The sequence below is a fragment of the Eublepharis macularius genome, chromosome 17 (assembly GCF_028583425.1).
Source record: "Eublepharis macularius isolate TG4126 chromosome 17, MPM_Emac_v1.0, whole genome shotgun sequence".
Lineage (NCBI taxonomy): Eukaryota > Metazoa > Chordata > Lepidosauria > Squamata > Eublepharidae > Eublepharis > Eublepharis macularius.
In genome coordinates, this window is record NC_072806.1 from 28,222,807 (window position 1) to 28,250,624 (window position 27,818).

General features: G+C 49.4%; 2 protein-coding genes across 2 annotated transcripts in view; one reads left to right on the forward strand and one right to left on the reverse strand.

Annotated features, from left to right (window-relative positions):
* SUPT6H (SPT6 homolog, histone chaperone and transcription elongation factor) overlaps positions 1 to 23,655 on the forward strand; it is a 41,141-nt gene extending 17,486 nt beyond the window's left edge. The window contains exons 17-37 of the mRNA XM_055001032.1: positions 995 to 1,190; positions 1,696 to 1,835; positions 1,922 to 2,039; positions 3,547 to 3,623; positions 5,202 to 5,337; positions 5,735 to 5,872; positions 6,230 to 6,397; positions 6,889 to 7,016; positions 8,123 to 8,330; positions 8,414 to 8,561; positions 8,795 to 8,937; positions 10,118 to 10,258; positions 10,593 to 10,788; positions 10,884 to 11,122; positions 11,207 to 11,320; positions 12,623 to 12,747; positions 14,184 to 14,296; positions 15,366 to 15,443; positions 15,534 to 15,700; positions 18,669 to 18,859; positions 19,876 to 23,655. Coding sequence (XP_054857007.1) covers positions 995 to 1,190; positions 1,696 to 1,835; positions 1,922 to 2,039; positions 3,547 to 3,623; positions 5,202 to 5,337; positions 5,735 to 5,872; positions 6,230 to 6,397; positions 6,889 to 7,016; positions 8,123 to 8,330; positions 8,414 to 8,561; positions 8,795 to 8,937; positions 10,118 to 10,258; positions 10,593 to 10,788; positions 10,884 to 11,122; positions 11,207 to 11,320; positions 12,623 to 12,747; positions 14,184 to 14,296; positions 15,366 to 15,443; positions 15,534 to 15,700; positions 18,669 to 18,859; positions 19,876 to 20,062 — 3,151 coding nt within the window. The 3' untranslated portion in view covers positions 20,063 to 23,655. The remainder of the gene's footprint in view (positions 1 to 994; positions 1,191 to 1,695; positions 1,836 to 1,921; positions 2,040 to 3,546; positions 3,624 to 5,201; positions 5,338 to 5,734; positions 5,873 to 6,229; positions 6,398 to 6,888; positions 7,017 to 8,122; positions 8,331 to 8,413; positions 8,562 to 8,794; positions 8,938 to 10,117; positions 10,259 to 10,592; positions 10,789 to 10,883; positions 11,123 to 11,206; positions 11,321 to 12,622; positions 12,748 to 14,183; positions 14,297 to 15,365; positions 15,444 to 15,533; positions 15,701 to 18,668; positions 18,860 to 19,875) is intronic.
* On the reverse strand, positions 23,556 to 27,678 carry PROCA1 (protein interacting with cyclin A1). The gene is made up of 4 exons (XM_055001034.1): positions 27,209 to 27,678; positions 25,894 to 26,026; positions 25,186 to 25,320; positions 23,556 to 24,343 (listed from the first exon to the last, which is right to left on the reverse strand). Exons 1-4 carry the CDS (start codon positions 27,621 to 27,623, stop codon positions 23,839 to 23,841), a joined length of 1,188 nt encoding a protein of 395 aa, XP_054857009.1. The 5' UTR covers positions 27,624 to 27,678; the 3' UTR covers positions 23,556 to 23,838.
* Positions 27,679 to 27,818: the final 140 nt, after the last annotated feature.

Genomic DNA, 27,818 nt, shown 5'->3' on the forward strand with positions numbered 1-27,818 from the left:
ACTTCATTAGTAAAAAGTCCAGTACTTTTTACTGTTTTGCAACTACAGACTAACACAGTTAACTCCTCTGGATCTATACTTCATTAGGTGATTTACTCTGAGTTCAGTTGCATGACCCAGAGGGCAATCAGTTGGTCTGTGTTTGCACAGGCTCCTGCTGGGAGAAATCTGCTTTAAACAGCATTGTATATTCCTCTGGAACCAAGATACTTAGACATATGGAAACATTTTGAGTTAATGAACGTTATTCAGAGCTCTTAGCTCATTCGGGGAGGTGCTTTTTAATATCCATGTTTAAGACTAGTGATAACAATAACACACTTTAAAGAACATGAATACAAGAGTTAACTATGAAGGAAGGACTCGTAACAAAACGGTAACCAGTGGTGTTCCAAAATAGTCATACTTGGATTAGTGTTTAAATGTTTGCAAATATTATTTCAATAAAAATGATTTCTACCTAAAAAATTGAAATATAACATTTAAACCATGCTTGGTTAATTTTTTTACTTTAATCAAATAATTTAGTTCAAGTATTCATTGCTTGGAGTATGCTTCGGATCACTTTGTATTAGGGTAATGAAAAACATTCGAACTCAGGTTTTTCTAGGAAACTGGCGCTGCTGGTTCTGAGCTCCCATGTTTTTGTGACACGCCTGCTTTCTCTTCTTTGTTCATTGCTATCTAGGTTTATAATGTTTGCAGCTAGCTTGGATGTTAGTCCATTCAATCCTGAATAAGCTGTTGTCCTTAAGGCCAATACTATGAGGTGCTGGGTTGGTTTGCTGCGTGTGTGTGTGTGTGGGGGGGTGTCATTGTGTTTTGAAAAGATCCTGCCCCATTTGGAGAAATTCTCCCAGATTGAGGACACTGGCCCTGGTTTTTATCTTGCATTTCTCCTGCCCTCGTTTGGCAAGGGGTGATAATGGGCACTTCTCAGCCACGTGTCCAAACCTTGCAGAGAGTTAGCCTGAGCCTCAACCTTCCCTTTCAGCTATGGTAGTGACCAGACGTATTTCGAAGAGATTAAGCAGTTCTACTATAGGGACGAGTTCAGCCACCAAGTGCAGGAATGGAACCGGCAGCGCACCTTGGCCATTGAGCGGGCACTCAACCAGTTCCTCTATACTCAGATGGCCAAAGAACTGAAGAACAAGCTGCTGGTAGAAGCCAAAGAGTTTGTCATTAAGGTGAGCGACACTTACAGGAGAAGGGGGCTGAATGCGGAGGGGCAGCTTCCAGCAGGAGTCAGCAGCCCAGGTGGCTTTCCAAGAAGAGTCATGGTACATGCGCTTGGCTGGCTGGGTGGGAGGGACTCCTGTGCCCTGAAATCACTTCTTGCCTTGCTACCTGTTCCCCATTTACCATTTCTTCTCTCTATTTTTTTTTTTAAAAACCCACCTCTTTAGATCTTTGAAAACATGAATCTCATATGCAAGATAAAGTCATGCAAAGCAGATTCATGCTGACAGGTTGGGTTTGATTTGCTGGTTACAGAATTGGGAGCTGTTGTTGCTGGGATGGCCCTGCAGAATGAAGCTAAAAGCTAAGATGGCAGGAGGGGAACACTGTGATGCCATTTCTTCTTAGCAGTCATCCCTTTGCTTCCGTTCGCAGTCCGGGGGCTGCCTTGCTTTGCAGGGGAGAGTGACGGAGCCTCTTTTCTCCCCCTCTTCCCCCACCCCTTTTGCTTAGGCTTGCAGCCGGAAGCTGAACAACTGGCTCAAAGTGGCCCCTTACCGCCCTGACCAGCAGGTGGAGGAAGATGATGACTTCATGGACGAGAACCAGAGTAAAGGCATTCGAGTGCTGGGCATTGCGTTCTCCTCGGCAAGGTACTTGGCGGCAGTGCTGGGTCCGGAGTGCTTTTCTGGCCATCTCCAGTCCAACAAAGCAACTCTTGTGTTGTGTTTTTTTTCAGAGACCACCCTGTGTTTTGTGCCCTGGTGAATGGGGAAGGTGAGGTCACGGACTTCCTGCGGCTGCCCCACTTCACCAAGCGAAGGAATGCCTGGAGGGAAGAAGAAAGGGAGAAGAAAGTGAGTGGCAGGGCGGGGAACGGGAACGTGACACAGCAGTTATCTGGGGGGGAGAATCTCACAGAAGAAGACATCGGGAGAGTTAGATCCAGTGCTCTGTCTGTAGAAAGCCTTAGTGGTTGCAGATCTTAACTGATCTCTCTATGTGGGTCCTCCAAGAAAGCTGGTTTACCACAGTTCTGGGACCTATGTAAAGTTACAGTGATGCATGTTGCGGGTCTGCAGTGAGGAGGGTTGAGGCTGAAACTGTTCTCCTGTGCTGATGCAAGCAGTAGCGGGAGTGATTTCATCCTCTTCTCTTTTTCTTCCTGTGGCCTGTTGACCTGCATAGCTTGTTAGTCCACACAGGTCCTACAGCCCTGGGAATCAGCTTTCCAGGGGTCAGGAGGTACTGCTACGAGGAGGGAAAAATAGGGAAGATCCACGATTCCAGCCCAGTGACCTGCAACTCCTCCCAGTCAGTTATAGAGGCTTGCCAACCTTTTGCAGGGAGCCACCTGCTCCGTTTTCTTCTTGCTTCCCCCCAGGAAGCCAGTTTCCTCACCTACCAGTTTTGTCAGGAGCCAGCTCTTTCTCTTCCTTCCTTTCTCTGTCTTCATCAGTGTCCTTTTATATACGACGCTCCTGCCAATTCACAGCTGAAAAATCTACCTGGGCTTTTGCAAAGAATGCAAAACTAACCACACTGGTAGTGCAGTTGACCTCTAATCAAGGTTTCAGACTCTCGAGGGACGAAAAGCTTTCCTTGGAGTGTTTTAATGGGAACTGGCAGGTCCATGTGCTGTCTGTTGAGGGAGAGCAAGTCCTTGAAGAGGGGCTGACTAGGAAATAGAGTTGAGCTGCTGCAGCCCTGATGGCCAAGGACATGGCCTCCTGTGATTTTCTTCATGCTAAATTGTTTCCCCTGCCAATCTCCCCTTTAAGAGGACATTCCCAGGGCTTTAAGTACTGCTGTTCCTCACTTTAGGGCTTCTACCAATTCAGGCACTAAATTGTTCGATTAGGGAGGAGTAAAAATGCCTTGGCTGTACCTACAAGGCCCCGCCAGAACTTCTGCTCTGCTTTAATACTATTTCCAACTAGTTTGTGGTATAGAAAGTTGGAGGGAGGCTGTGTCCTGAGGAGGCTGTGAAACTTTGAGACCTGCCGCAAAAGAAGGGAGAAATCTTCAACTCTGAGTCATATAAATGCTCAGCCAGGATGGCTACAGGGTTTTCTTGGCTCACCACTCTCCTTCAGGGCTCTGCTTTAACTTGGAAGGTTGGATGTGGAGTCTGTTGGCATGGGGCAGCGAAATCTCTCCCTCTTCAAGGACCTGCTCTTGGACTGTAACTCATGTGGGGGGGGCAGATGGTCATACAAGCCCTCTGCCAAGAGGCTGGTTGGGAAGCTTCCAGGTGACTGCTGGTCTGGAAGGAAGACTGTCCATCCAAGGAGGAGCTTTCTCAGGGAGGCCCAGAGTATGTGAGGCATTCTCTCTGTAAAATGAGCCCTTTCTCTGTTCTAGTCCCAGGATATTGAATCCTTGAAAAAGTTCCTACTTGGCAAGAAACCCCACGTGGTGACGATCGCAGGAGAAAACAGGTTAGAGATGCTTTGGTTTGAGTTGCTCTCCTCCCTCTCGGTTGCTGCTTCTCCACTTAATGTCATTTATGAAGTGTATGTTTTGCCCCAGAGCGTACTTCGCATGTTGCAGTTGGCTGATGCACTTGGACTTCTGTTGGACTGTGCTTGCCTCAAGCTGAGTGTGTAGAATCATACTCTTTTCATTTGTAACGTCGATAACGTTGGAAGCCCGTGTAGTTCCCCTCCCCAGTCTCTTTCACATTGCACAGCACTATATAGGAAGCAGTTAAGACTCGGGGGGGGGGGGGGGGGGGGTGCGTGTGACCTTGCAACATTATTGTTTTAATTCTGTATCAGGAAGGACATTTTTATTGTTTTCATGAAATATTTGAAATATTGTTATCTTCAAAAGTTGTTCCTGAAATATTGGAACAATACTCTATATTAGTTTTCCTGAGCTCTCCACGCAAAATGATAATTTTGTAAGTCCTCCCGACAATAGAAGTTGACAGGGACTTGCCCTTTTTACTTTAGAGACATTTTCAAGAGGAATGCCCCAAATTGGCCAGGTTTTCTAGAGCAGCGTTTTCCAAAAGTACCCAGACACAATGCAGCTAAATATAAACTTTAATAGCAGCAATATTTTAAGGGATATTTGGGGGGTTTTGTGATATTTCAAAATATTTACTTGTTTCATGACTTCTCAAAGAACCCCTTACAATGTCCTGCGCAACTCCAGGGTTCCGCAGAGCCCTGGTTCTGAAACACTGTTCTAGAGTATGATTATGCAATGGCATGTTTCCTCGGCCACCCTGGCCCTGGACATGGGTCTCTTTTTATGGTCCCCTGCACTGAGTGTTTTGTCTGTCGCTGCTTCCTTTAGTTTCCTGTTGGACAGAAGGCCCAGATCCCTCCATGTTTTGTGAAGTCTTAGCAGTCCCCGTTAAACTGAGCTCTTGCAGACACTGACACAGTGAATCTGGGTTGCGTAACCATTCTCCTCTGGATAGAGATTAAGGCCTGACATGAAGTACTTAATTTGCTGGGAATTGGAGATCAAGGAGATGGGAGTACCAGGGCATGTCAGTGGGGCGGAGTGTGCAAGTGATGGCTGCCTTTAGCACTGCCACAGAAGCAGTGACTTCTTAGAGAGCCACACACACACACATCTCCGAAGCACAGGTTGCCACTTTCAAAATGGTGCCAGGCTGCATCTTGTGCTGGGATACAGAACTGGTATCATGTGATGGCTACACCTGCTGTGCAACCCCCACCCTCAAGGCAACAGGTATAGTAGTAGAGCATGGGGAGAAGAAGAGGAAACACAGTAACTCCCTCATGTTGCCTTTGTGGAACAGGAGGTAAGAGAGCTTTGCTTTGCCGACTACCAAGTCAAGCCAAAATCTGCACAGCTGTGTGTGTGTGAGCAAGCACATTGAGTGCAAGATGCCATTTGCATAAAAAGGAGCCACCAAGTACCCCCCCCCCCCCATTGCCACCGTGCTGGGAGCAGGTTGTAGAAGATACACTATCGAGTGCCATTTTCCCAACTGTGCCCTACTCTTCTCTCCCTCCCCCATCCCCTGCCATCTTCAGGGATGCCCAGATGCTGATGGAGGATGTGAAGCGTATCGCCCACGAACTGGAGCAAGGGCAGCAGCTTTCCTCCATTGGAGTGGAGTTGGTGGACAATGAACTGGCCACTCTCTACATGAACAGCAAGAAGTCAGAGGTAGCCCCTTGATGCTGTGTCCATGTCTTTTGCAATCACCTCTCCCCTCTTCCAGTGGAACAGGTTGGATTAATTTCCATGTTGCCAGCCTTCAGCTTAGCAAAAGGGAGTCGCTTCATGCTGTGCCTTCCTAGTTTGTGTTCATGGTGCCTTCACTAGGTTGGGCATGCCACCTTTCCTTTTGTGAGTCACAGTTCAGTTTTTGAGTGTCTACTCAAAATCCGCTGAGAGCATCCACTAGCAGGAGCCGGTCCTTGTCGAAGGGGCTCAGGGGGGCTGCTCTGTATATTCCTCTAGCCGTTGGTGCCAAAGAACAAAAAGCCAGAAGCAAAATGGAAGGCATCAGTGACAAGAGCGGGAGCTCCTGTGCTGACTCTCCTCTTGTGGTCTCCTGCAGAATGAATTCCGGGACTACCCCCCTGTCCTGCGCCAGGCTGTCTCCCTTGCTCGACGCATACAGGATCCTCTGATCGAGTTCGCCCAGGTTTGCAGCTCTGATGAGGACATCTTGTGCCTCAAGCTCCATCCTTTGCAGGTAATCTTGCTTTGTAGGGGCAAAGGCTGTGTTTGTCCTGTGCAAGCACAGTATTTGATATTGGTAGCTTACATAGGACATAGGAGTCAGTTTTTCTCTCCCTCACTCTCAAGCAGAATTTGGATTACCTAGATGCAGCGGTGATGGGAGCAGGGGAGAAAGGGGCAGGGCTGTTTCTTCTGTTCTTAGAAAAATACATCCCAGGACTTTTGACGAGTCCACTTTGCTGACGTTTAGAAGGCCTGTTTTTGCCAGGGAGGCCTCCTGGGAATCCTGCCCCAGTTGGATGAGGCTACTCCTGAGGATACAGCCTGCCTTGCATGGTTCAGTATATAACAGCTTTCTCTACTTGGCCAGGAGCACGTTGTGAAAGAGGACCTGCTGAATGCCTTGTACTGCGAATTCATCAACCGCGTGAATGAAGTGGGAGTGGATGTCAACCGTGCCATTGCTCACCCGCACAGCCAGGCCCTCCTGCAGTACGTCTGTGGCCTGGGACCACGCAAGGGTACTCACCTGCTCAAGGTAAAAAGGCAAAGGGGGCTGTTCCTAGAGCCTGCCTCCCGAGGGCTCAGGTGGCACCTCGCAAGCAGCTCGTGAGCAAGACGGCATGCGACTAGCCCAAAGCTGTCCAAAGAGCATCAAGTGTTTAAACTCAAACTCTACATATTGTCAGTTATTTTGCAAAATCTGCCGCTTGAAGTGGCTGATCGTAACATCCGTACCTATCCTGATGTACCTTGCTTTTGTTTATGTGCTGGATGTGTGGCGCACAAACCTTTTATCCTGCCCTTTATATCCCAACTTGTTTCTCCAGCCCTTTGCAGCTCACACCTTCCTAACTCCCAGTACCTTTAAAAGTCTGACCTAAGATTCTGTTCACAATAAGAAGAAAGAATTACTGCGTTCTGTTAGAATCCAGTTAACAGCACGGTCTGGAGCCCTATTCCTGCAGCGGCTGGAGGATTTTAGCATCTGCTGAGCGTTCCCTCTGTGTCTCTCTCCCTCTCGCACAGATCCTGAAGCAGAACAACACGCGACTGGAGAACCGAACCCAGCTAGTCACCATGTGCCACATGGGACCAAAGGTCTTCATTAACTGTGCTGGATTCATCAAGATAGACACTGCTTCTCTAGGTGACAGGTTGGTGACAGGCGGTAGAGGAAGGTTAATACTCGGAAGTGGTCAGATTTCCTCATTTCTCTCCTGGGGAAGGAGCTCAATGCCAAAAGTTAAAGTACTCCACTGGCAACACCCAAATGGTGCAATGACCAACCATGGCAGGCAGCTGGTCTGGCAGCCCCTCCTCACATTAACCAACTTAAGCCATCCTGTTCTGAGTTACTACCTGTCAGCGTCATATAATGTCCTCAAGTGGTCATGGAGAAAAAAGTTCTCTCTCCACATTTTCCATCTCATTCATAACTTTATAAATCTGCCTAAAGCACCAAACTCCTTAACCTTTTTCATATGGAAAATGTCAGTGCCTTGATTATTTGGGTTACCCTGTCTGCTGCTTTTCCCACTCTGTGATACTGTGTTTAAGATATGGCGATCAGAAATGTACACTGCATTCTTAATTCAGCCACTTACATAAGATTTATACAGGAGTATTACAATACTGGCCATGTTATTTTTAGGATTTCCTAGTAATCCTATCATAGAAATGGTCTTTTTCACCACTGTCACAAAGTAAGTTGACATTTGCGTTGAGCTCTATACCGTAATCTCAAGATCACTTTCCTGCTTAGTCACCACCAGCACAGACCTCATCATTGTATATGCAAAATCTACTGCATATGCATAATTACTGCACAGGCGTCGTATACTCAGAATTCCCCAGCATGTGTCAATTTGCATTTACAACCTCACCATTTTGTTGCCTGTTCCTCCAATTTGGAGAGACTCTGTTGGAGCTCTTCCCAAGTTGCTTTGGTTCTCACCATCCTGAATAATTTGGTGCCCTCCAGTACCATGACCTCTTCACTGCTCGCATTCAATTCCAAATCATTTATGAGCAAATTGAATGCCACAGATCCTTGGGAGACCGCACTGTTTTCCCTCTCTGTTCTGTGAATTGGTTTACTAATCTTATGGTTTATCTTACCCATGACTGTTAAATTTCCTCTGGAGCCTTTGGTTAGGGTCAAAGCTTTGGTAACAGAGTAGGAGCTGCAGCAAATCAAATTTTCTAGCAACAGTGTCTTGTATGCTGATTTACAAATCCAGCTGTTCCTCCATGCCTATAGCACGGATTCCTACATTGAGGTCTTGGACGGGTCCAGGGTCCACCCAGAAACCTATGAATGGGCCAGGAAAATGGCTGTCGATGCCTTGGAGTATGATGAGTCAGCAGAAGATGCCAACCCCGCTGGTGCCCTGGAAGAAATTCTGGAAAACCCGGAGCGTCTGAAGGACCTGGACCTTGATGCCTTTGCTGAAGAGCTGGAAAGACAGGTCACTGGAAATTACTGTTGAGTGGGTTTATTCATGGCTTTGCCATGTTGCTTGCAGTTTGTTTCACTGTGGCTTTCTCACAGGGTTACGGAGACAAACACATCACCTTGTATGACATCCGTGCTGAACTAAGCTGCCGCTACAAGGACCTGCGGAGCCCATACCGCTCCCCCAATTCTGAAGAGGTCTTCAACATGTTGACGAAGGAGACTCCTGAGACGTTCTATATTGGTAGGCCTTCATGTAACGGCAGGAGGAAGTGTGACAGGAGGGTGCTTGCCATCTGCATGCTTAATGCGGGACTCTTCTATGCCTCCATGTTGCTGCAGAAGCAGGCTTACAGAACTCCCACATCACCCTGTGGCTCTTATCAGCCCAGCTGCACAAGGCACATCACCTTCTCAGGGACCTGTGTTTAGGTTTCTTTCCTAGAGTTCATATTTCTGATCGTTATCTGCCTTCAGGTAAGCTGATCATCTGCAACGTGACAGGAATAGCCCACCGGCGGCCCCAGGGAGAAAGCTATGACCAAGCAATCAGGAATGACGAGACAGGCCTGTGGCAGTGTCCCTTTTGTCAGCAGGATAACTTCCCTGAGCTCAGCGAGGTAACGTTAATAGAGCCAAAGCTTGCCTCTGGGTAGGTGGTGGTGCCTCTAAATTCCATTGGCAGGATTTCAAAATAAGAGGGAGAGAGAGAATTGGGAAGAGTGGTAGCTGAATGTTTGCCCTTCCCCTTTCTCCCCAGACTTATACCATGAGTTTGTCACAGGCAGGAGCTTGCAGGACAATTTTGGCTAAGAGACTGTGGTTATTTGGGGTGGGGGGGTACCTGCAGAAACAATACCCGCTCAGGATGGCCTGACAATCCATTACCTGCCTCGAGAGACTCTACCTCTGGCATGGGATCTTGGCCTCTGGCATGTTGCATGTTTCTGGTTCCCTTGGTGAGATTATCGAACATTTGCTTGGGGTTCAATTTATGGATCTTGTAAAGTTCTGAAGTTCTCAATAAAACACTGCATCTGCTGGCACAAAGGAGATCTGTGGAAGTGCCTGAAAATTTAGAAATTTCTTGTGTTTGGATATCAGTTACTCCTGCATTCCTGCGAACTTTGTACATCACACACTGCAATTCTGAAAAAAAGGTTTTAAGCTTCAAAATGACTTCTTAGCAACTGTTACACAGTACATCTCATTGCGGAAAATGTGGCACTGAACAAATTTTCAGAGGGGCGTGGCCCTGCTCTTGAATTTTTTAAAAAAATGACAGCCTGCGTGATTGCAAAATTTCAACTGCGTGACTGTGATGTGCCAAATGTTGTTGTTCTGGCATGGAATGCCTAGTAAGGAGATGAGTGAGGTTATGCACTTGCAGCCTGGGATTAGATCCCCTGGATTCCTGGGCCCTGGCTCTGGTCTGGAGAGTACTCTTCCTTTCTTGAATCTGGAAGGTGAAAGGGTTAAATGTTCAGCAAAGTTCAGAGTTGTTAGCATGCTTCTCTCTCTACCTCTACATATAAATAGACACTCTTAACCTGCACAAAATTTAAGTTGCATTCTCTGGTAGTTCGGGTGCTATGCTCAGCTTTCTGTTATTTCCTCTTCTGAGGCATTTCAAAAGCAGCAGTTCCCATCTTTCCATCCTTTCAGCTACCTGAAGTGCAAGCAGCCAAGAAATGTGTGTGTTGTGGGGGGGGAAGAAAGACTCTAATATGGTCCCCTTATTGATCCTTGCCTTTATTTGAGGTTGTTAGGTTTGTGTGGTTTCATTCCTCTCCTTTCCAGGTCTGGAATCACTTTGACAGTGGCTCCTGCCCCGGACAGGCCATTGGGGTGAAGACTCGGCTGGACAATGGGGTAACTGGCTTTATCCCAACCAAGTTTCTCAGTGACAAGGTGGTCAAGCGGCCCGAGGAAAGGGTCAAGGTAAGCCCGTTTGGGGATGGACTCTGCTTCATATTCAGCTGTCTCAGCTTGGAACATATTAAGTCAACAGATAGTGAATACAAATGGCCCTCAGCCAGGTGGTTTCTTAATCATGGTGTGCCTGTGTCCGCTTGGTAAGCTGCTTGTCTCTATTTTAAGGAGAATTTTGCTACTTTCTGGGGAGTGGACATTTTCCTTGCGATCTGGCAGGATAATAGAAATGAAAGGTTCCTCTTGCATTGTCGTTGTTAGTGCTGTTTAGATATTTACCCATCTTCTTCAGTGTCCCTGTGGTTTTTTCTTCTGTCCATATCTTCCTTTCTGTTCTGCCAAGGTGGGGATGACTGTGCATTGCCGGATCATGAAGATAGACATTGAGAAATTCAGTGCTGACTTAACCTGTCGAACCTCGGACTTGATGGACAAGAACAATGAGTGGAAGCTGCCCAAAGACACGTACTATGACTTTGATGCGGAGGCAGCTGATCACAAACTGGAGGAAGAGCTGAAGAGGAAGCAGCAGCGGACGAGTGAGTCTTCCAGTGCCCCACTGGGAAAAGAAAGGGGCACATGGCTCTGCAGTGAAAGAGTGTATGAGAACTGCCTGCTTGTGTCTTTCCTGCAGCGTACATCAAGCGGGTAATCGCCCACCCATCCTTCCACAACATCAACTTCAAGCAGGCTGAGAAGATGATGGAGACTATGGACCAAGGTGATGTCATCATCCGCCCCAGCAGCAAAGGGGAGAACCACTTGACGGTCACCTGGAAGGTATCTGACAACATCTACCAGCATGTTGATGTACGTGAGGAAGGCAAGGAGAATGCCTTCAGCCTGGGCGCCACGCTGTGGATCAACACAGAGGTAATCTGACTGCAAGAGTGTGGGAAGAGGAGAAGGGAGTTTTGCTTGGCTGGGATTCTGACATTTTCCTGTTTTCCTTCAAAGGAGTTTGAGGACCTGGATGAAATAGTTGCCCGCTATGTCCAACCGATGGCATCTTTTGCAAGAGATTTGCTCAGCCATAAGTATTATCAGGATTGCAGCGGAGGAGACAGGAAGGTGAGCTGAGTTTAAGGGGATGCCTGGAGGTGAGCTGCAGTTAATCTATGCAGGAAAGTCTGCACCTGCTGGGGGCAGGGAGCGATTGCCTCCCAATTCTGTTCTGATCTCATATAGAAGGGTTGGCACCAGGCCTGGAGAAATTGGGTGGCAATTTGTTTTGGGAATTCAGGTCCAACATAACCTTTTGTGGACTAGAGTCCATTTCTTCAGCTACGGCTGTTAGTGGGTCTTCACTAGGCAGGCATGGGATGTAATCCTGTAGAATTCGAAGCACAGAGAGCATTTGCTGCAGCGGGAACGGCTATTTTTCAAGCTTAGCTTAGCCAGATCGCTCTCTTAGTCAGTCTGGGACTCTAACACTGAGGAAATCAAAGACCTGCAAGGAAAGAAACCCAGATGCCAGCTTTGCTCCATCTGCAATCAGGTGACATAATATTCAGCTGTACCCTCCTGAGTCCATCCTCCAATTAGATATATATGCCGTCATGTGCTCGTAATGCCGCCTTGCTCTCTCTATAGGAAAAACGAGTCAGTCCCTACATAGACACAAGTATGACATCAATGTGGCATTATACAAAACCAGCTGGAGAATGTGTCAGTCTCCCAGGGCACCCTATTGGTTATCGACGAGTCACCTGTCCCCAGCAAAAAAAAACCTTCACGGGAGGCTGTGACATGCAACTGCTGAATTAGATTTTATCAAGAGGTTTGACTCAGCCTCTCCTGCCCCGGGCTGAACAAGAACTTGGGGTATCCTTGTAGGTGTTGACTGTCTTGCTAAAACCTTGAACTCCTGAGCTGCTACAGATGTTAATCTAGTTAAGCAAAACTAGCGAAATGATCTCTCTACTTTTCTTGATTAAATTTGAATTTTGCATAGTTGCTTTAGATAGTTACATTCCATCATCTACTTCCTGCATTTCACAGCCGCTTGACCCTGCTGTTTGCTACTTATTTTTTTTTCATAACCACATTTATAAATGTGTGCCTAGTGAGGACTCACCACATGCTGCATCTGATGAAGTGGGCACTTGCTTCTGCTTGAATAAAAAGGTCCCAGTTCTATGCAATTTTTTTTCCTGCAACAGGCTATTCCCATGATTCTGTTCCTGTATTAAAGAGTGATGGAATGGGCTGTCTTAGTCTTATTACAAGTCCAAAGATGTGCCCTGAGCCCAATTGCCCTCTTGCCAGTTCTCCAGGGAGCTGTCAGTTTGTGGGAAGTGAGTGTCCCTGTATGTTGTTTCACTCTGAGCAGTCATGTCCATCTGTGATTCTACTTGTCCTTCTGTGTCCTAGAAACTGGAAGAGCTCCTGATCAAAACGAAGAAGGAGAAGCCCACCTTCATCCCATACTTCATCTGTGCCTGCAAAGAACTCCCTGGCAAATTCCTCCTGGGGTACCAGCCACGGGGGAAGCCTAGGTGTGTGCACCCGTTACGGACAGATGGAAAGAGGGCTGCTGGCAATTTTAGGGACTGGGGTGAACAGAGTGCCTTTTTCCTGTTTCTTTCCAAATTGTGCATACTACTTTCCAAGAAAAAAAAGAATATGCCCAAGGATGTCTACAGTCACTAAAACAATTCCCTTTATTGCAGTGTAAAACAGTTGAAGACAAATTCACAGCATGCAGTACTCAGAAGTCACACTTCCAGTTCATTCCCAAAGCCCTCACCGCCTGTTCACACCTTCCTCCTCCCCCCAGGATTGCCAGAAGGCTCTTGTCCTTGGCACACTAGGCCAGCCATGAAGCCAGAGCAAGGGGAGAAGTGGTCAAAGGCACGGAGGATCCTTTGTGATGGCTTTTACGGTTAGGCCGGCAAAGTTGACATGGACAAGCTGTGTGCTGGCTTCAGGAGCTTGTTCAGTTTCATGCATCTGACTGCTCCAGCATCCAAAGTCTGGGTCTGTTAAAGGGTTGGAGCTCCTTTCCGATGGCAAAATGCTGGGGAATGACTGGTGAGAGTAGGGGGCGGGGGAGTCAGATGTGATAGAAGTTTATAAAATTATGCATGGAGTGGACAAAGTGGATAGTGGGGGCTTTTTCTCCCTCTCCCCTAATACTAGAACTCGGAGGCACCCAATGAAGTTGTTGGGGAAATAGGTTCAGAACAGACAAAAGGAAGTCAATGAGTGACCTGTGGAATTCTCTGCCAGTGGACATAAACATGATCACAAGTATAGGCAGCTTTAAAAGATTCATGAAGGTTCATCAATGGCTACTGAAGGGGAGCCTCCATGTACAGGGATAGCAAACCTCCGAATAGTAGTGCTGAGAGGCAGCAGGTCGGGGAGGGCCTTGGCCTCTGTGCCCCGTTTGTCGGCTGTGTGGGCAGCTGATGGGTCACTGTGTGAAATGAGATGCTGGGTTAGATGGGCTCCGGGGTCTGATCCAGCTGGACCCTTCTTATGTTCTTGGCTGTATGTGCGTGTTTGGCCCTCTCTCATAATGTACAAATGAAAGCAAATGACGTTAGACTTGGCACTTCCTTCCTACTTCAATCTATTCTGGGTTATTAGCCATGCAAAGATACTTGATATTCCTGTATCTTAGCATCTTGATGTCCTCCTGCACTGATTCTGGGCATGCAAGATGGTGGCCGTTCAGATGCTTCTACTGTGTTTGCCTGGCTGTGTATTTGAGCTTCTGCTCTTCTTCGTCATGTTTATATTCCAATTTCCATCTGTCGTGGAAGCGGGGGTGGTGAACAGGCGAACTCCCATCCAGGCACTGACCAGGTCCAGAACTGTCCGGCTTTGGCAAAGGCGGCTGGCTGCATGCTGTGTGTTTAGACCATCTCCTAGGCAGATTGGCAGGTACAACTGAACAGAGTTGTTGAGTGGGGTGTTCTTTTCACAGGATTGAGTACGTGACGGTGACACCCGAAGGGTTCCGGTACCGTAACCACATCTTCCCCACAGTCAATGGGCTGTTCCGGTGGTTCAAAGACCACTACCAAGACCCCGTGCCAGGTAACTATCAGTGGCCAGTGACTAGGGAAGGGGGAGGCCCCCAGGCACCTTGAAGACTTACAGCATGTATCTCAGTATGAGCTTTTTTGAGTCACTGCCGGCTTCTTTAGATATGTGAAAGAAGGTTTGTACTGTGCAGTCTTCTTATGGAGAAGATTACAAGGGGTGGGCGCTGAGGGAGAGTGGTTTGGTGTGACTTCTTTCATGAATCTTTCAAGTGTCAATTATCTGTGTAAGGAAAAAGGGGAGGATTTGAGCTAGAAAGGCTCTGCCTTATGATATTGGTGGGAGAAATACTGATTTTTTTTTTAACCCAGGAAATTACTGGGTATGTACTTGCCTGTTAAGCCCACAGTAATTTTACCTGGGTCCTTCGTATGCTGTATGAATCTGATTTGGAACTATGCATTTGCTCACACCGGTCAGAATGAGCCCTGCAGCTTTCTGGGAGCATGAAGATAGCGGTTCAGGAGAATTTGGTCTATTATGTAAACTCCCTGATTAATATATTGCGATCCCTATTTCAAGCCGATAAATAAATATAAATAGGATGTTGTTGCATTTAAGGCAGCTTTCATCTCTGTATTTTCTTATGCTGTGCTATAACTTTTTAACTAAGTTAATAATTAAGGCAACATCTAGCCTTTTCTTCACCAGCTTTCTGTCCTTCTGTTTCTTTTTCGAAAGCTACTTATTTTATGTTCTGCTGTTATTTTAAGCAAGTGAGACCTGCATTCCCACGGATTATGTAAACCAGCATAAATCTTGCTGATTACTTGCTTAATCACCCTTGTATGTGTTTAAGATACATAAATACATTTTTAAAGTAAAATTGTAGAATAAGTTTAGCAAAATGAGACACAGAAAGAGAGTGCAGGCATATTTGCTGGCTTGGCTTTCCCTGTCTGGTGTATCTCTTCAGCTTTTTCAGCTTTTAATATTGTGAGGCTCCTAGTATCTGTTAAGAACTTTCTTAAAAGTAGCATTTTTCACAGAGGGCCTTTTGCATAATACTAGTTATCAGAACACACTCAATGTTTCATCTCTGTCCCCAACTCTACCCATCCAGGAATCACCCCTAGCAGTAGCAGCAGGACCAGGACTCCAGCTTCGATCAACGCTACTCCTGCCAACATTAACCTGGCAGGTGAGTTGCATCTCCTCCTCCCTGCCTGGGGCAGACATTTGTTTGTATGTTACTGCTGCTGACGGGCCCCTGTACATTTCTGTTTTGCAGATCTGACCCGAGCAGTAAATGCCCTTCCACAGAACATGACCTCCCAGATGTTCAGCGCCATCGCAGCTGTGACCGGTCAGGGGCAGAATGCCAATGCCACGCCTGCCCAATGGGCCTCCAGTCAGTATGGCTATGGAGGCAGCGGTGGCGGGAGCAGTGCTTACCATGTAAGTGGCTAAAATGAGGGCCACTGATCACTAACGTTGCAGGGTGTTGCCAATTGGTCTCATCCATGAACACACACTCCGGCCTAGACTTGAGGTTGGGTCATTGCCAGTCTTATCGCTATGATCTCATTTCTGTTGTGAGCCCTGGACTAAGTTGCATTTCCAGGAAAGAAGGGTCCCAGAGATTTGATGAGATCGCTAAGCTTATTTATGGGAGATGGAGCCCCCAAAAGATGAGGAATAGCCATTGTCCCCAGCATCTGCTAATTTGGGATAGAGAACCTCTCCCTATGAAGGCTGTTGTGGACAGTTAGCCATTGATAAGCCAGCCAGCTCAGAAAGTGTCTAGCTCCTGTTTTCCAAGGCACTTGTGCCTGTCCGCATTGCAGCATCTGCTGGAGAAGAAACCACTCTATTTGTTCTTCATGCTACTTTGCCCCAGTCAGGGGCTACTTTGCCCCTGTCTATCCAGCCTCTTCCTTCCACATGTCTCTGTTGACTGTTTGCAAGCTGTCAGCCTTAAAGTAGATGAGAAGGGGAGCTTTCAGGAACTGGCTGGTCTGTTCCCCACGCTCTGGAATGTGTTTTGAGCTACAAGGTAGGGGGAGAGTCTAGTTAAGCTACCAAGGAGGGCGAAGGCTTAGCAGGAGAAAAATTCGCTGAGCTTACATGTGGGACTTGATGGCTGATCTTGCTAATCGCCCAGCAGGCGAAAGAGAGTGAAAGAGCTCCATATCCCCCCCCCCCACTGCCACACACACACATACAGCTCCACTAGCTAAGAACCTGACACAGCTGAAGGTACCTTGTGGCCTGTTCAGGTCTTGTGCATTTTAACTGATTGCTGCCCAGAGCTGTCTTGCTTCACACACCCAGGACCCTATTGCCTGAAAATGTGTGTTGATCCTGGGAGTAGAACAGCAGAATATGACTCCAGTGGCACCTTAGAGACCAACAAGATGTTCAGAGTATAAGCTCCCTTATTCAATATGAGGAGGATTTCTTCTCATCAGTGAGTTGGAAGGCATCCTTGAGGGTTTACACGCCTCCTACGTGCAGGGCGTACACAAATTAATATTCAAGGTCTTCCATCTCCTTGTGGAGGTGGATCCTCCGTTTATGGCTTGTCAAGTATCTGGGCGTGCAACACTAAAAAAAGATGGTGACAGTAAAGTAGATGGTATAGAACAAAGTGACCAGCGATATGCTAAATAAGAAAAAAACTACAGAATTGGGAAGAAGCCATCTATGAATCTGTAGCCCTGTAGTCTTCAACAAAAGAGGTTGAAGAAGAATACACTGACAAGAAGAAACCCCTCATGGGAGTGTCCAGTGTTAAATTCCTTATCGCTAGAGGAAGGTGTTCATGAGAGGGCTGTTAAAAAACTATGCTCTCCTGGGGGGCATCAAAGAAGTGTTGGGGTGCACGTGTCGAGGTAGGTGTCTGCCCAAGGAACCTTCAGCAGAGGAATTCAGCTTGGAATGCCTCACAAAAGAAGCGGCAGATGGCCAGCTAGCGGCCGTACACATATCCTCTAGAGGAGCGTTAGCGGAGAAAGAAAGCTCCCCTGGTGGAGTTACTGGTTAAACCCAACCGAGCTGGAGGAGTCATAGGCCATGAAGATCCATCTGATGATGGTAAATTTTGAAACCGTTACTCTGTGGGAGTGGAACTGTAGGCTATGAAAAGAGCACCTGATCTTCTGAAGGGAGCTGTGTGCACTTGCAGTCTACTTTGAGAGCCTTTTTAACATCTAATTTATGCCGTTCCTACTCTCAGGGGTGCTTTGGTTTTGATTAGAAGGAAGGGAAGAGTTCCTAGTTTCTGTGAAATGCAGCGCGAGCCAGCCTTTATTGGCATATATATAATATAAAATTTTAAATACAGAAACGAGTCCAGACAGAGTAAGATTAAAATTACAGATAGGAACAGGACAACAGTGTAGCAAAACCAATATAGGACATTACTTGTCGGGGCGTATAGCCATGGCGCTGTAGGGAAACGTTGCTACTATTTCAGTTGTTTCCACATCTGGGTTGTCAAGCGGAAACTGAACCTTAAAATCATCAGAAAACTCTGAAAGTTGGGCCTAACATAGGATGCCGAAGATCCCGGCGTGGCGCAGCATTTGCTTCTGGGATGAAAGTTGGATTGGTTTTGAGAACCACAGACTGTTCTTAGGAAATGTGGGCCCTCCTTTCTAGCAGATTAAGGTGCTGCGCTCCAGAGCCCTCTGTGCTGAAGGGGTGGCCACAAGGAGCACGACCTTCAAGAGCAGGATTCTTAGAGCGACACCTCCGAGAGGTTCAACAGGATCCCTTGGGCATAAAATATGTAAAACAAACACTTGTGCATGTTCACTTACCTTGCATAATTTATTTCTGGTGTGGTAGTAAAGGGGAGAGGTTTCACAGCTGCGAGTGGGCACTCAAGCTGCTGGAGTCTCTTCCTTTGACCACTGGAAATCTTCAGCCTCCACCTGGACATCTTCAGTTTTCCCAGGTGTTCCCTTCACACTTTGAAGGAGATATTTACACTTTCGAGGACATCTTCACAGCAGTCAGACCCAGACACTTGCCTTTCATACTACATGAAAGCGAAGATTCCCCCAAAACTTATTTCTGCTTCCATAGAGAAGTGGCTGACCCCAGACTGGCATGACTTCCTCCTCCCTTATGGTCCACCAGCGTGTTTTAAATGTACTAAGCCAAAGTAAACTCTGAGGCTCCGTTGTCACTAATATAATAGTAGGCGTGCCCTGATCTCATGTATACATTTTTTCCTCTTAATACATAACTGGGATATGGCCACCTCTAGCAATTTATGCAGGAAGGCAACAGGGGCCAGGACAGCCACCTGCCCCTTTTGCCCCCCCTGCAGTGTCGCATTCTGCAGTCTGAAGCATGGTGTGCGCTTCGATGTTTCTCAGTGCCAATTTCAACTGGTCTATTGTGCTTCCCTTCACAGGTCTTCACAACTCCGGCTCAGCAGCCAGTGGCTACCCCTCTGTTGACTCCCAGTTACTCTTACACAACACCCAGCCAGCCCATCACAACGCCTCAGTATCATCAGCTTCAGGCCAACACTACGCCCCAATCCACACAGTCCCAGCCACAGTCTCAGCCTTCATCCAGTTCTGGGCAAAGACAGCAGCCCAAGTGAGTACAAGGCTCCTCGTTCATGGGAAAGGGGAGCAAGCATCTGTCCCTTACCAGAGAGGGGCCCGTCGGGGAAGAAAATGGGAGGAAAGGGGTATGGGGGGTGGACTGCACGATGTAGTCAATCGGGTTAATGTCGGATAGGGTTAGATGTGGATAGACCTTGATTTGATTGGGTGACATCTTTTTTTTTTCCGCTGCTGGTGTCAGGTCCCATATTAGCAGAGGCATTCCCTCTTTCTCCCACTGTGGGGAATGCTTTTCTTAAGAATGTATCCGCCACAACATGTCTGCTTTACCACAGATCAGAGAAATGTGCCCTTCTCCCTTAAATTATGCTGGCCCAGTGAAACTCCCACAATGAATTGGTTAAGATTGCTTGATTGCTTGAACTGGCTGATGGCCCTGGTTGGTAGGCTGCACTTGTCTGCCCTGATCAGTTAGCACTAGCTTAGAGGAGACCCAAGGGGCAGGCACATCAAAGGGGCATCAGCCAAAGGCTGAGAAAACCCTCTGTGGCACCAGGCATGCATGAGGTACGCTTTGGCTAGAAATCACATCAAGGACCTGAAACAGGCAGAGGGAAAATTGTGTATTAGCCTTGAAGGTGCCTGAGAACACAGTGAGGTTCTTTTGTCCTTTACCAGCCCAAATATGTAGGGAGGTCAGTTCTTTCTCAATGATGAGAGGAGAGAGCCAGAAGCACTTTCCCCAGCCCCTTTTGGTCTTGGCTTGAGACGTGGCAGCCTAGTTCAGGGATTAAGTCTTAATCCGATTGGATTTTTTGAGAACAAGTTAGAATGCTAAGGACAGGCAGAGCAACTCATGAAGCCATCTCCATATTTCAAGTCACGTTCAAGCGGTATCCTTGGGTGGCAAGCAGCTTTCCAGAAGGAAGGCCTCTGTGTACTGGGACCAGTCCTTGTCTGGAAAGGAGAATGCTTTAAATATTCTTGGGAGGTGGCTGGACAGAATGGCTCGCATCCCTGCATTAATCCGCCTGTCTCTCCCTCCAGATCCAGCACCCATGCAGCCATCGACTGGGGCAAGATGGCCGAGCAGTGGCTTCAGGAGAAGGAGGCTGAACGGCGGAAGCAGAAGCAACGCTTGACACCCCGCCCGTCTCCAAGCCCCATGATCGAGAGCACCCCCATGTCTGTTGCTGGAGATGCTACACCGCTGCTGGATGAGATGGACCGGTAGTCCTCCCGCCCCTTCGCCTCCTGCCCGAGGGAGAGCGCCAGCAGAGACCAGCTCTTCTTCCTTAGTCTTGTTGCTCTGTGTTTGGTTTTTGGTTTGTTTTTTACATGGAACAGCAGGGACGCTGGGCAGCGCCCTCCTCGTGACTGGTGCCTTGGGGCCACATGCGTAGCGGAAAGAGGTGGTACTTGCTGCTGGGCTAGGCAGTATCCATATTGGCTGAATCGTTGGTTCATGCTTTGTTGCCATGGCTGCTGGTGTGGGCAGACCAACCGTTCTTTTCTGAGCAGAAATTTCTTGCCCAGCAGCCGCAGTTCTGGCTGCTGCCCCTGGTCTTTACTTCAGCTGTTCAGAAATAAAAATTTTAAAGCAAGGGGTTTATGGGAGCATCCTCTGCTGGTAACTGAGCCAGAGAAACTGGTTGATTGGCCAGTCTGGAGGTTTCTCTCTCTCCCCACCTCCTCCCTACCCTTGGCTTGGTTGGCAGCATTGTATGGCTAAAAGGCTTTGCTTCAGGAGCCCTTCCAGCTCACCAGAGGACCTTGGCTGGAAGGGCATGCACTGTAGCCTTCCCGTGACCTCAGTTTCATTGGCACTCCTGAGGACAATATTTATTCAGTTGTATTACTTTTTTTTAAAAAAAGGAACATGAGATCCAGCGCCAAATGCCAGGCAACAGCAGCTTTTTGTCACTAAGCTGGGAGGATCTGAGAGCTTCTATACCCGCTACTGCGGCTTGAATGCCAAGTAGTCTGTTCCCCACCTCTCTATCTACTCATAACAGAACCGAAGGAATAAATTGTGTTCCTGCTGAACTCTCATGGAGGTTTTCTCTCCACTCCCAGCCAACTGGGGCAGAGGGAGCTGGGGGATTGGCCGATTCCCATGTCTCTGGATTCAAATCCTGGCAGGGGTCAGCTTGGTGATTTTTCTTTTTTTCAAAAGATTGTCATGCCTTGGCATCTGGGGACGGGACGACCCTATTGCAGTGTACTGGACTAGAATGCGAGAGAGATTCTGAACAGTTGTCAGCTGTGAGTGCAGAATCTTAAAAAGAGGAGGGGTGTGACTGCAGTGGGCTGGAGAAGCCGGAGTAATCCCGCCTCCTTCCCCATCGTGATGCTGTAGCTGGGTCTGGGAGCAAGAAGTGGGTCCTTCCTACTCATAGGTATAATGGAGACTCAAAGAAGCAAGTGGGTCAGCCGGGGAGAAAGGATCTGCCCTCACTTTCCCTGCTGGTGTTGGCACGGCACAGGCTGCTTGCGCTGCCTCCCCCTTACCGGCAGCCTTAGTCTTGCTCTTGGCCCTTAGCCAGTGGGGTGATCCCCAGAGCCTGGCACATTTGAAAAAGAAAGGGGTTCTTCACTCTGGCCTTGCTCCTTCCGTACCTGTCCTCCCTACATTTTCTGTCCTTTGTGACTCCCCCCCCCCATCAATAAACTTTCTTTTTGGGGATGTTGCCAGTATGCAGCTGTTGGAGGACATTGCTCTTTGGGCCCTGTTCCCGACTCCATTATGTGGAGTTGAGCGCGCAGGTGGGAAGCAGCTCTGTTTGTGCCACTTCTCAGTTGCAAGGCATAAGGCGCAGTGGGAGTGGTGCTCCCATTTGGTGTAATGACGAGCAGTGAAAAAATTCTCGCCCACAGCTCCCACTGAAGAGAAGCACTGTTGTTGGGATTTCTGGATGCGTTCTTCCCATTGGCCTTTTGGGGGAGTGTACAATACGCTGCGTTGAGTTTGGTTGTGGTAGGAATTAAGGGAACGGGCCACAGGCATAACATTATAACCTCCCTGCAGAGGCAGGTTGTGTTTCTGCTCTGGGCTTTCTTCGTGCCAAGGAACAGCCGCGCTTAGAAGGGCGAGGGGTGCAGAGACACAGAGCTGGGCTTCAGCTTTGAATGTTCCTTTGTATCGGAAGCTTACTGCAAATACAAATCTGGCAGAGCAGCCCAAAAGGGGTGGGGAGAAGCCTTTCTCGCTGCTATGCTGTTAGTTTTCTGTTTGCAGAATTTTTTTTAACGCCAAGGAACGTGCCCCCCTCTGCATTCCCTGCAACCACCTCATGCTCGTGTGTATATGTAAGCTAGGCATGCGTTACCCCGGCTCAACATGTGCGGGGGGTATAAAGAGTGATTCCGGGTTCAGTTGAGTAGTGAAATGCAGTTCCCTTTAAATACCCCCCCTTGGTGGCTAGGGGCTCTTTATCCCTAAGTAGGTCTGCGGGGGGGGGGGGTTTCAAAAGAAACAACCCCATGCGGAAGCGGTCTTTCCCCTGCTGTGAGAAGAATGCTGCTCTTCTGCAGGTGGAGACTGATGTTCTCCTAGCTGTACAGAGTAGCTCCCTCCTAGGGAAGCCATGGACTGGAAGAGGGTTAAAACCCCTCCAGCCTCGACTTTGAGCAATGCTGGTCTGGCCCTTTAGAAGGAAGTTGATGTGGGCAGCTGCCGTGGTGGGGAGTAGTGGCTTGTCTTCAGCATGCCAGCTTCTTCTTCCCATGCTGCACAGGCCTTGATTAGATAGCAAGCCAGTGGAGACCCTAGATGCGCCTGCCCTCGAGTGGCAAAGACTGGTCCTGGGTGGAGATGTGACTGGGCTGGACTGGGGCCATTTGCTCCGCAAAAGCTGCTGGAGTGGTCCAGTCACCACTTGGGTGTGTGCTTTCCCTGCTCTGCTAAATTCTCCCATCTAGCTTGGGAGGGCACAGGGTTGCCTCTCTATGTGAAACTCTACAAAAGGGACAGAGTTGAGATTGTAGCCATCGTTAAAGGGAGAGTAGCAACTATCTTGAACTGGTGATGCTCTTGCTAGACCTGAGATGTTGCAGTCGTAGGCTGGGAACCCTGGGCAGGCAGTGTGAAGTGGGGCCAGAGAGGAGTGGCTGAATTATGTCCCAGTCTCTCAGTAGAGGCAAAGCCCAAACTGGCTGTTGCCTGCCTGTTGGCTGTGGGCCTGGGAGGTCCTGGCAGGACCACAGTGGAGGGGCAGTCATGGAGCAGCTGGCAAAGTAGCTGCTATTAAGCAAGAAGAGGATTGGGAGGCATCAATAGGGCAGGAAGGCAGCAGGATTCCCCCTGAACTACAGACGAGTCCATCTGTGGAAAGGAGTGGGCAAAGGCTGTGCATCAATGGGTATTTATTTTACAACATCCAAACAGTTAGCCAGAGTTTTGGCTATGGGGCCCAAGTAAAGTTATCTCTGGGAGGTTAGAAAGCTGCAGTGCAGGACTGGAAGAGATGACGGGGCTGTCTTAGCTTGCTGCTGGTGATAAGCCTCTTGCTGTTCTTTGGCAATGGAAGCTTTGTCAGTTTTCTCCTTCCCTCTGACTAGAAAACGGGTAGGCTGATCCTGTATCATGCCTCTCTTTAAAGGGAAACCAAAACAGCAGGGCTCCCACTATTAAGCAGCATGGACCTTCTAAGGTTCCACCCCAGGGTTTGACCCTCTGAAGAAATACATATTGGGTGCAAAATTGGGCATCCTGAGAATCACAGCTGTCCAGAAAAAAAGAAACTGTTTTAATGCTATCTTGAAAATCAGCTAACAATTCTCTGCCTCTTCCTGTGAGCACCAGAAGAATAAATTATGCAAAATCAATGCAAATGTGTGCTAACTTGCATAATTTAGGCAAGTACCCGGATGCTTCAGCAGCCACTCTCAGTCTAGGGGGCAGCAGCACCTTCACAGTCAGGGAGGGGGAGGGTTAGTAGGAAAGGCTGGCCTTAATGGAACGGACTTGTTTATGGCGAAGCCCCTCGGAGGCTTGGCAGCACTCTCCTTTCAGCTGGGCTTCTGCAGCCGAAGACGCTTCCTCCTGCCCTTCCTCTTTCTTTGGGAAGGAGTTGGCAAAGGGCGCAATGAGGAGGAGGGCTCAGCAGTGCCTGTTTTCTTAGTCCGCAGGCTCACTGGCTCATCGCTGAGGATGGCATTGAAGGTCTCTTCCTCTGCCACAGAGGGCTTCTGCCCTTGGTAGGTCCCCTTCCCCAGCCCTTCTGCTGCTAGTGGCTTGACAGAGCCAGCCCCCTTGGTTGCCTTTGAGCCCTTGCCCTTACGACCCTTCCGCCCTTTGCCCTTCCCTTTACGCGGCTTCGATGGGGAGCTGCTTGGCCTGGCTTGAGTGCTAGAGGTGGTCTGCCCCCCAAGGCTGGGCCCTCGGCCAGGGGCTGCTGATGTAGACATGGTTGGTGGCTGCCGTGTGGCTGGGCCGTCAATGGGCTCCCCGCCGTAGTCGTACAGAACTGACTCCTGGGCTACTGCCACCGCCACAGTGCTGTAATTCTTGCACCTTGGAAGAAACGAGAGAAAACAAGGGAATGAAGGTTGAAAGCTCCCTGCGGGGAGGGGCGGGCCTTCATTTTCCTTTTTAAACCACTGGCTGGCCCTCATGTGATAGCATGGGCAGGAGTGCCCACTACACTCTCAGAAGGCAAGCCAAGATTTCTAAGATGCTCTGCAGTGCTCTTCTCTGTGCCTTGATGGCCAAAGGTGGGGAATGCTGTGAGTCACCCCCAAAAAGGAAAGGCTTAGAGTTAATTATGCAAAATGGGAAAATATACAAATTACTCAGAATTTGGATAACTTTAGTGCATTGTTTCAGTTCCACATGATGTGGCCTTCTCCTGCAAAAGCTTTTTTGCTTGTTTTGTTATTTATAGTTCCCCTCCTCACTGAGATGCAAGGTGGATTTCACAGTGTTGGCCCATCTAGCCGAATATTGTGCCGTTTGCCTCGCAGGGGTTCTCCAGAGGCTCAAAGGCCTTTCCTATCTTCTCCCTGAAGTCCCTTCACTAGGATCTGCATAGTAAGCTGATACTCTGCTATCAAACATTTTTGCTTAGCTCTGAGGACAGTAAAACCTGACTTTAACTCCTCCTTTCTGCAGGTGTGAGTAGAACACACAGAGATTGAGAGTAGACCGCTGTCACGAGTGCATACTTCCTCGCTGAAAACCTTCCTTTCCCCCTCACCCTGATGTGACTGCATTTCATTTCGATAGAAAAGTCAGTGGTTTCTAGTTGCCCTAAGGCCACGTTCATTACCATCGCTTGTCCAAACTAATTAATACGCCCCTCTCCCCAAGCTGCTGCTGTCAGCACCAGCACGGCTGTGTTCGAGACGCCCACTTACCAGACATAGAGATAAGATTCCACACATTGCTCCTTGTAGGTGAACTCAAAACAGGGGACCTGGATGACGTTGAAAAAGGCCTGGCCCACAACACGGGAGGCCGTATCGTTCACCCGCCTCAGGCAGGCTTTTAACCTGGAAGGCAAGTTGAGAGCGAGTCTTGGCCCCAGCCCCAGGAGGAGCCCCTAGCCCCTGAAAGCCCCGTGTTGGCCCTTGCTTGTTAATTATGTGGGTAGGATTATGCCGCCTCTCCAGAACCCTGTCTGAGGACGTATATGCAAAAGAAAAAACCCCAAGACATGATATTAAGTAAAATCCAACATTAAAAGCCCAGCGTGTTCCTTTTTAGCCTCTTGCCTTGGTTCAAATACCTCCTCCGCCACAATCCCACCTCATCCTCTCTCTGCCTAAAGATACTAATCGCTGCTGAGGTGATTGCCACTGTTAACTTGACCAGAGACGCCCTTGGAGGCCGGATAAGAAAAATGGAAACTGCGGCTCTCAAAACTGCTTCCAATTCCTGAGGGCTGGGGATGAACAGCAGAAGGAAAGGGCGCCTCTGGGCTTTGCTTGGGAGTTTCTCAGCAGCAAGCCACTGGGAACAGGCGCCCCGCTGGAGATGTTCTAAGTCTGGTGTGGTTAGGGCCTCTTCTCCAGCTGTCACTCCTGGAGACCCAGCCCTTTCCCACCCACGCCACCCCCACTCACCGTTTGTCACAGTCACAGTGGCTGATGGTGTGCCAGCGGAAGTTGCGGTACCCAAACTTTGAGGTGAAGGGGTAAATGACGTGTTGGCAGTGGTCATGCTCCCGGCAACACCTGTCTGTTTCCTGATGCTCCCCTGGAAGAATAGCGAGAGTGGTGCATTGCAAGGGACCTTCGGCCAGCTCTGCCCCTTCGTCCCTGGGCTATGCCACCATGCAGGCCAATTATCTGCAACCTTCCTAGACCCAAGACCCGCTGAGAGGCAAACACATGGCATCGGAGTCCCGTCACAGGAAGATGGGAAACCAGTATTACGACCCCACTGGTGTCAAAGCCAGAACCAGCAGAGGCAGGGACAAGAATCAGACGTGGAAGAGCAGGCGCCAAACCGACAAGAGTCAGGAAGGAATCCTTCCAGCTCGGTGACTTGGCCTCGCTCTCCTGCTGATCTTCTCCCAGTCTGTGCAAAAAGCAGGGGCGTCTGGCCACTTGCTCTTTACGCATGGGCGCTAGCAGGAGGTTCCCCCCACAAAGGCAGCGAAAGCCATGGTCCTGGAGGGGGCTTCTGCCCCACAGGTTGAAGGGCTGCTGTTCTGAGCCCTGCCCCGCACTACCGTGTCTCTCTTTTGGCTCACCCCGCAGTCTCACTTGTGAAGTTGGGGGTCCTAGTGCCATCCCCAAACATTATCAGCTCCCCTTCCCGGTTGGCCCTGCCCCAAAGAGCTTGGCGCCTCCAAAGCAGCTGCAGAGAAGGAAGCGGCGACTCGGAAAGTGCGTGCTGAAATAAATGTGGGTCTTCAAGGTGCCGCTGCACCGAAGCCTGGTTGAGCGGTCTGTTCTCTTCTTCTCGCAGGCTTCTTGTTGAGGGTGTTCGTTCGTTCGTTCGTTCTCTCTCTCCCCCTCCCATCCCACCGAATCTTGTTTACCGTTATGTGCCATCCCAGGACATGATTGATCGCTGCGGGTTGCAAAATGTGTGTTCACATTTTCCCCGGGAGGGTCTGCTTGCGTCTTTTTTCGTGTTGCAACGCTTTCAGTGTTGCACGGTTGGCAGTGCCCTCCTGAACCCTTCTAGGTCTTTTGGCTGCGATGGGCTTGGATGGGTGTAGCTGCAGCCAGGACTGCGTAGGAAACGTACTGGAAGCTGTTGCGGGGCGGCTGCTGAGGCCGGGAGAGACTTTTCTGGGGCGCTGGAGGCGCAGCCAGCCAAGAGCGGGGCACGGACCTTCCTCCCTCCCTCCCGAGCAACTTTCCTTTTTGCAGGGATGAAGGGACATGCACGCACCCCCGGCCCTCTCCAGGACACCCCCCCCCTTACCCAGCTGCTCGTAACTCTCCGCGATATCGCCGGCGCCACACCACAGAGTGCCGGGGTAGGTGAAGCCTCGCTTGATCCTCCGTCGAGGGGAGGCGCGGCCGGACTCGAAGAGCAGGCAGGCCGCTTTGGCCGCCTCCAAGCTGCGGAAAGCCGGCCCTTGGTGCGCCTTCCGCCGGCTGCAGCGACTCAGAAAGGCGTCCAAGCCCGGCGGCTCGACGGCCACGCGGCAGACGCTCAGACCCTCCTGTCGAGGTTCCCAAACGGCGCTCAGCAGCTCCCGCCCGTCGGAGGCCTGGAAATGGAACCGCCCGGCGCCTAGTGGCCTGTGGAGGGTGCAGAGGGCCCCAAGCCCCAGCCCGGCCGCCGCCTCCACCGCCACCACTAGCGCTACCAAGCGCAGCGCCGCACCGCCCATCCTCGACGGGCGGCCGCTTTCAGCACCAGCGCGCACAGACAGCGCCCGGCGCCTCCTTTAAGGAGCCGCAGCAGTGGCCTGATCCGTGGGGGGAGGAGGGGCCCGAGAGGCCCCCGCAGCCCCACCCCCCGACGGCCCAGAGGCCTCCCTCGACGGGAGGGGCGGATCTGGTAAGCGCCGCGGCAGCGGAGTGGA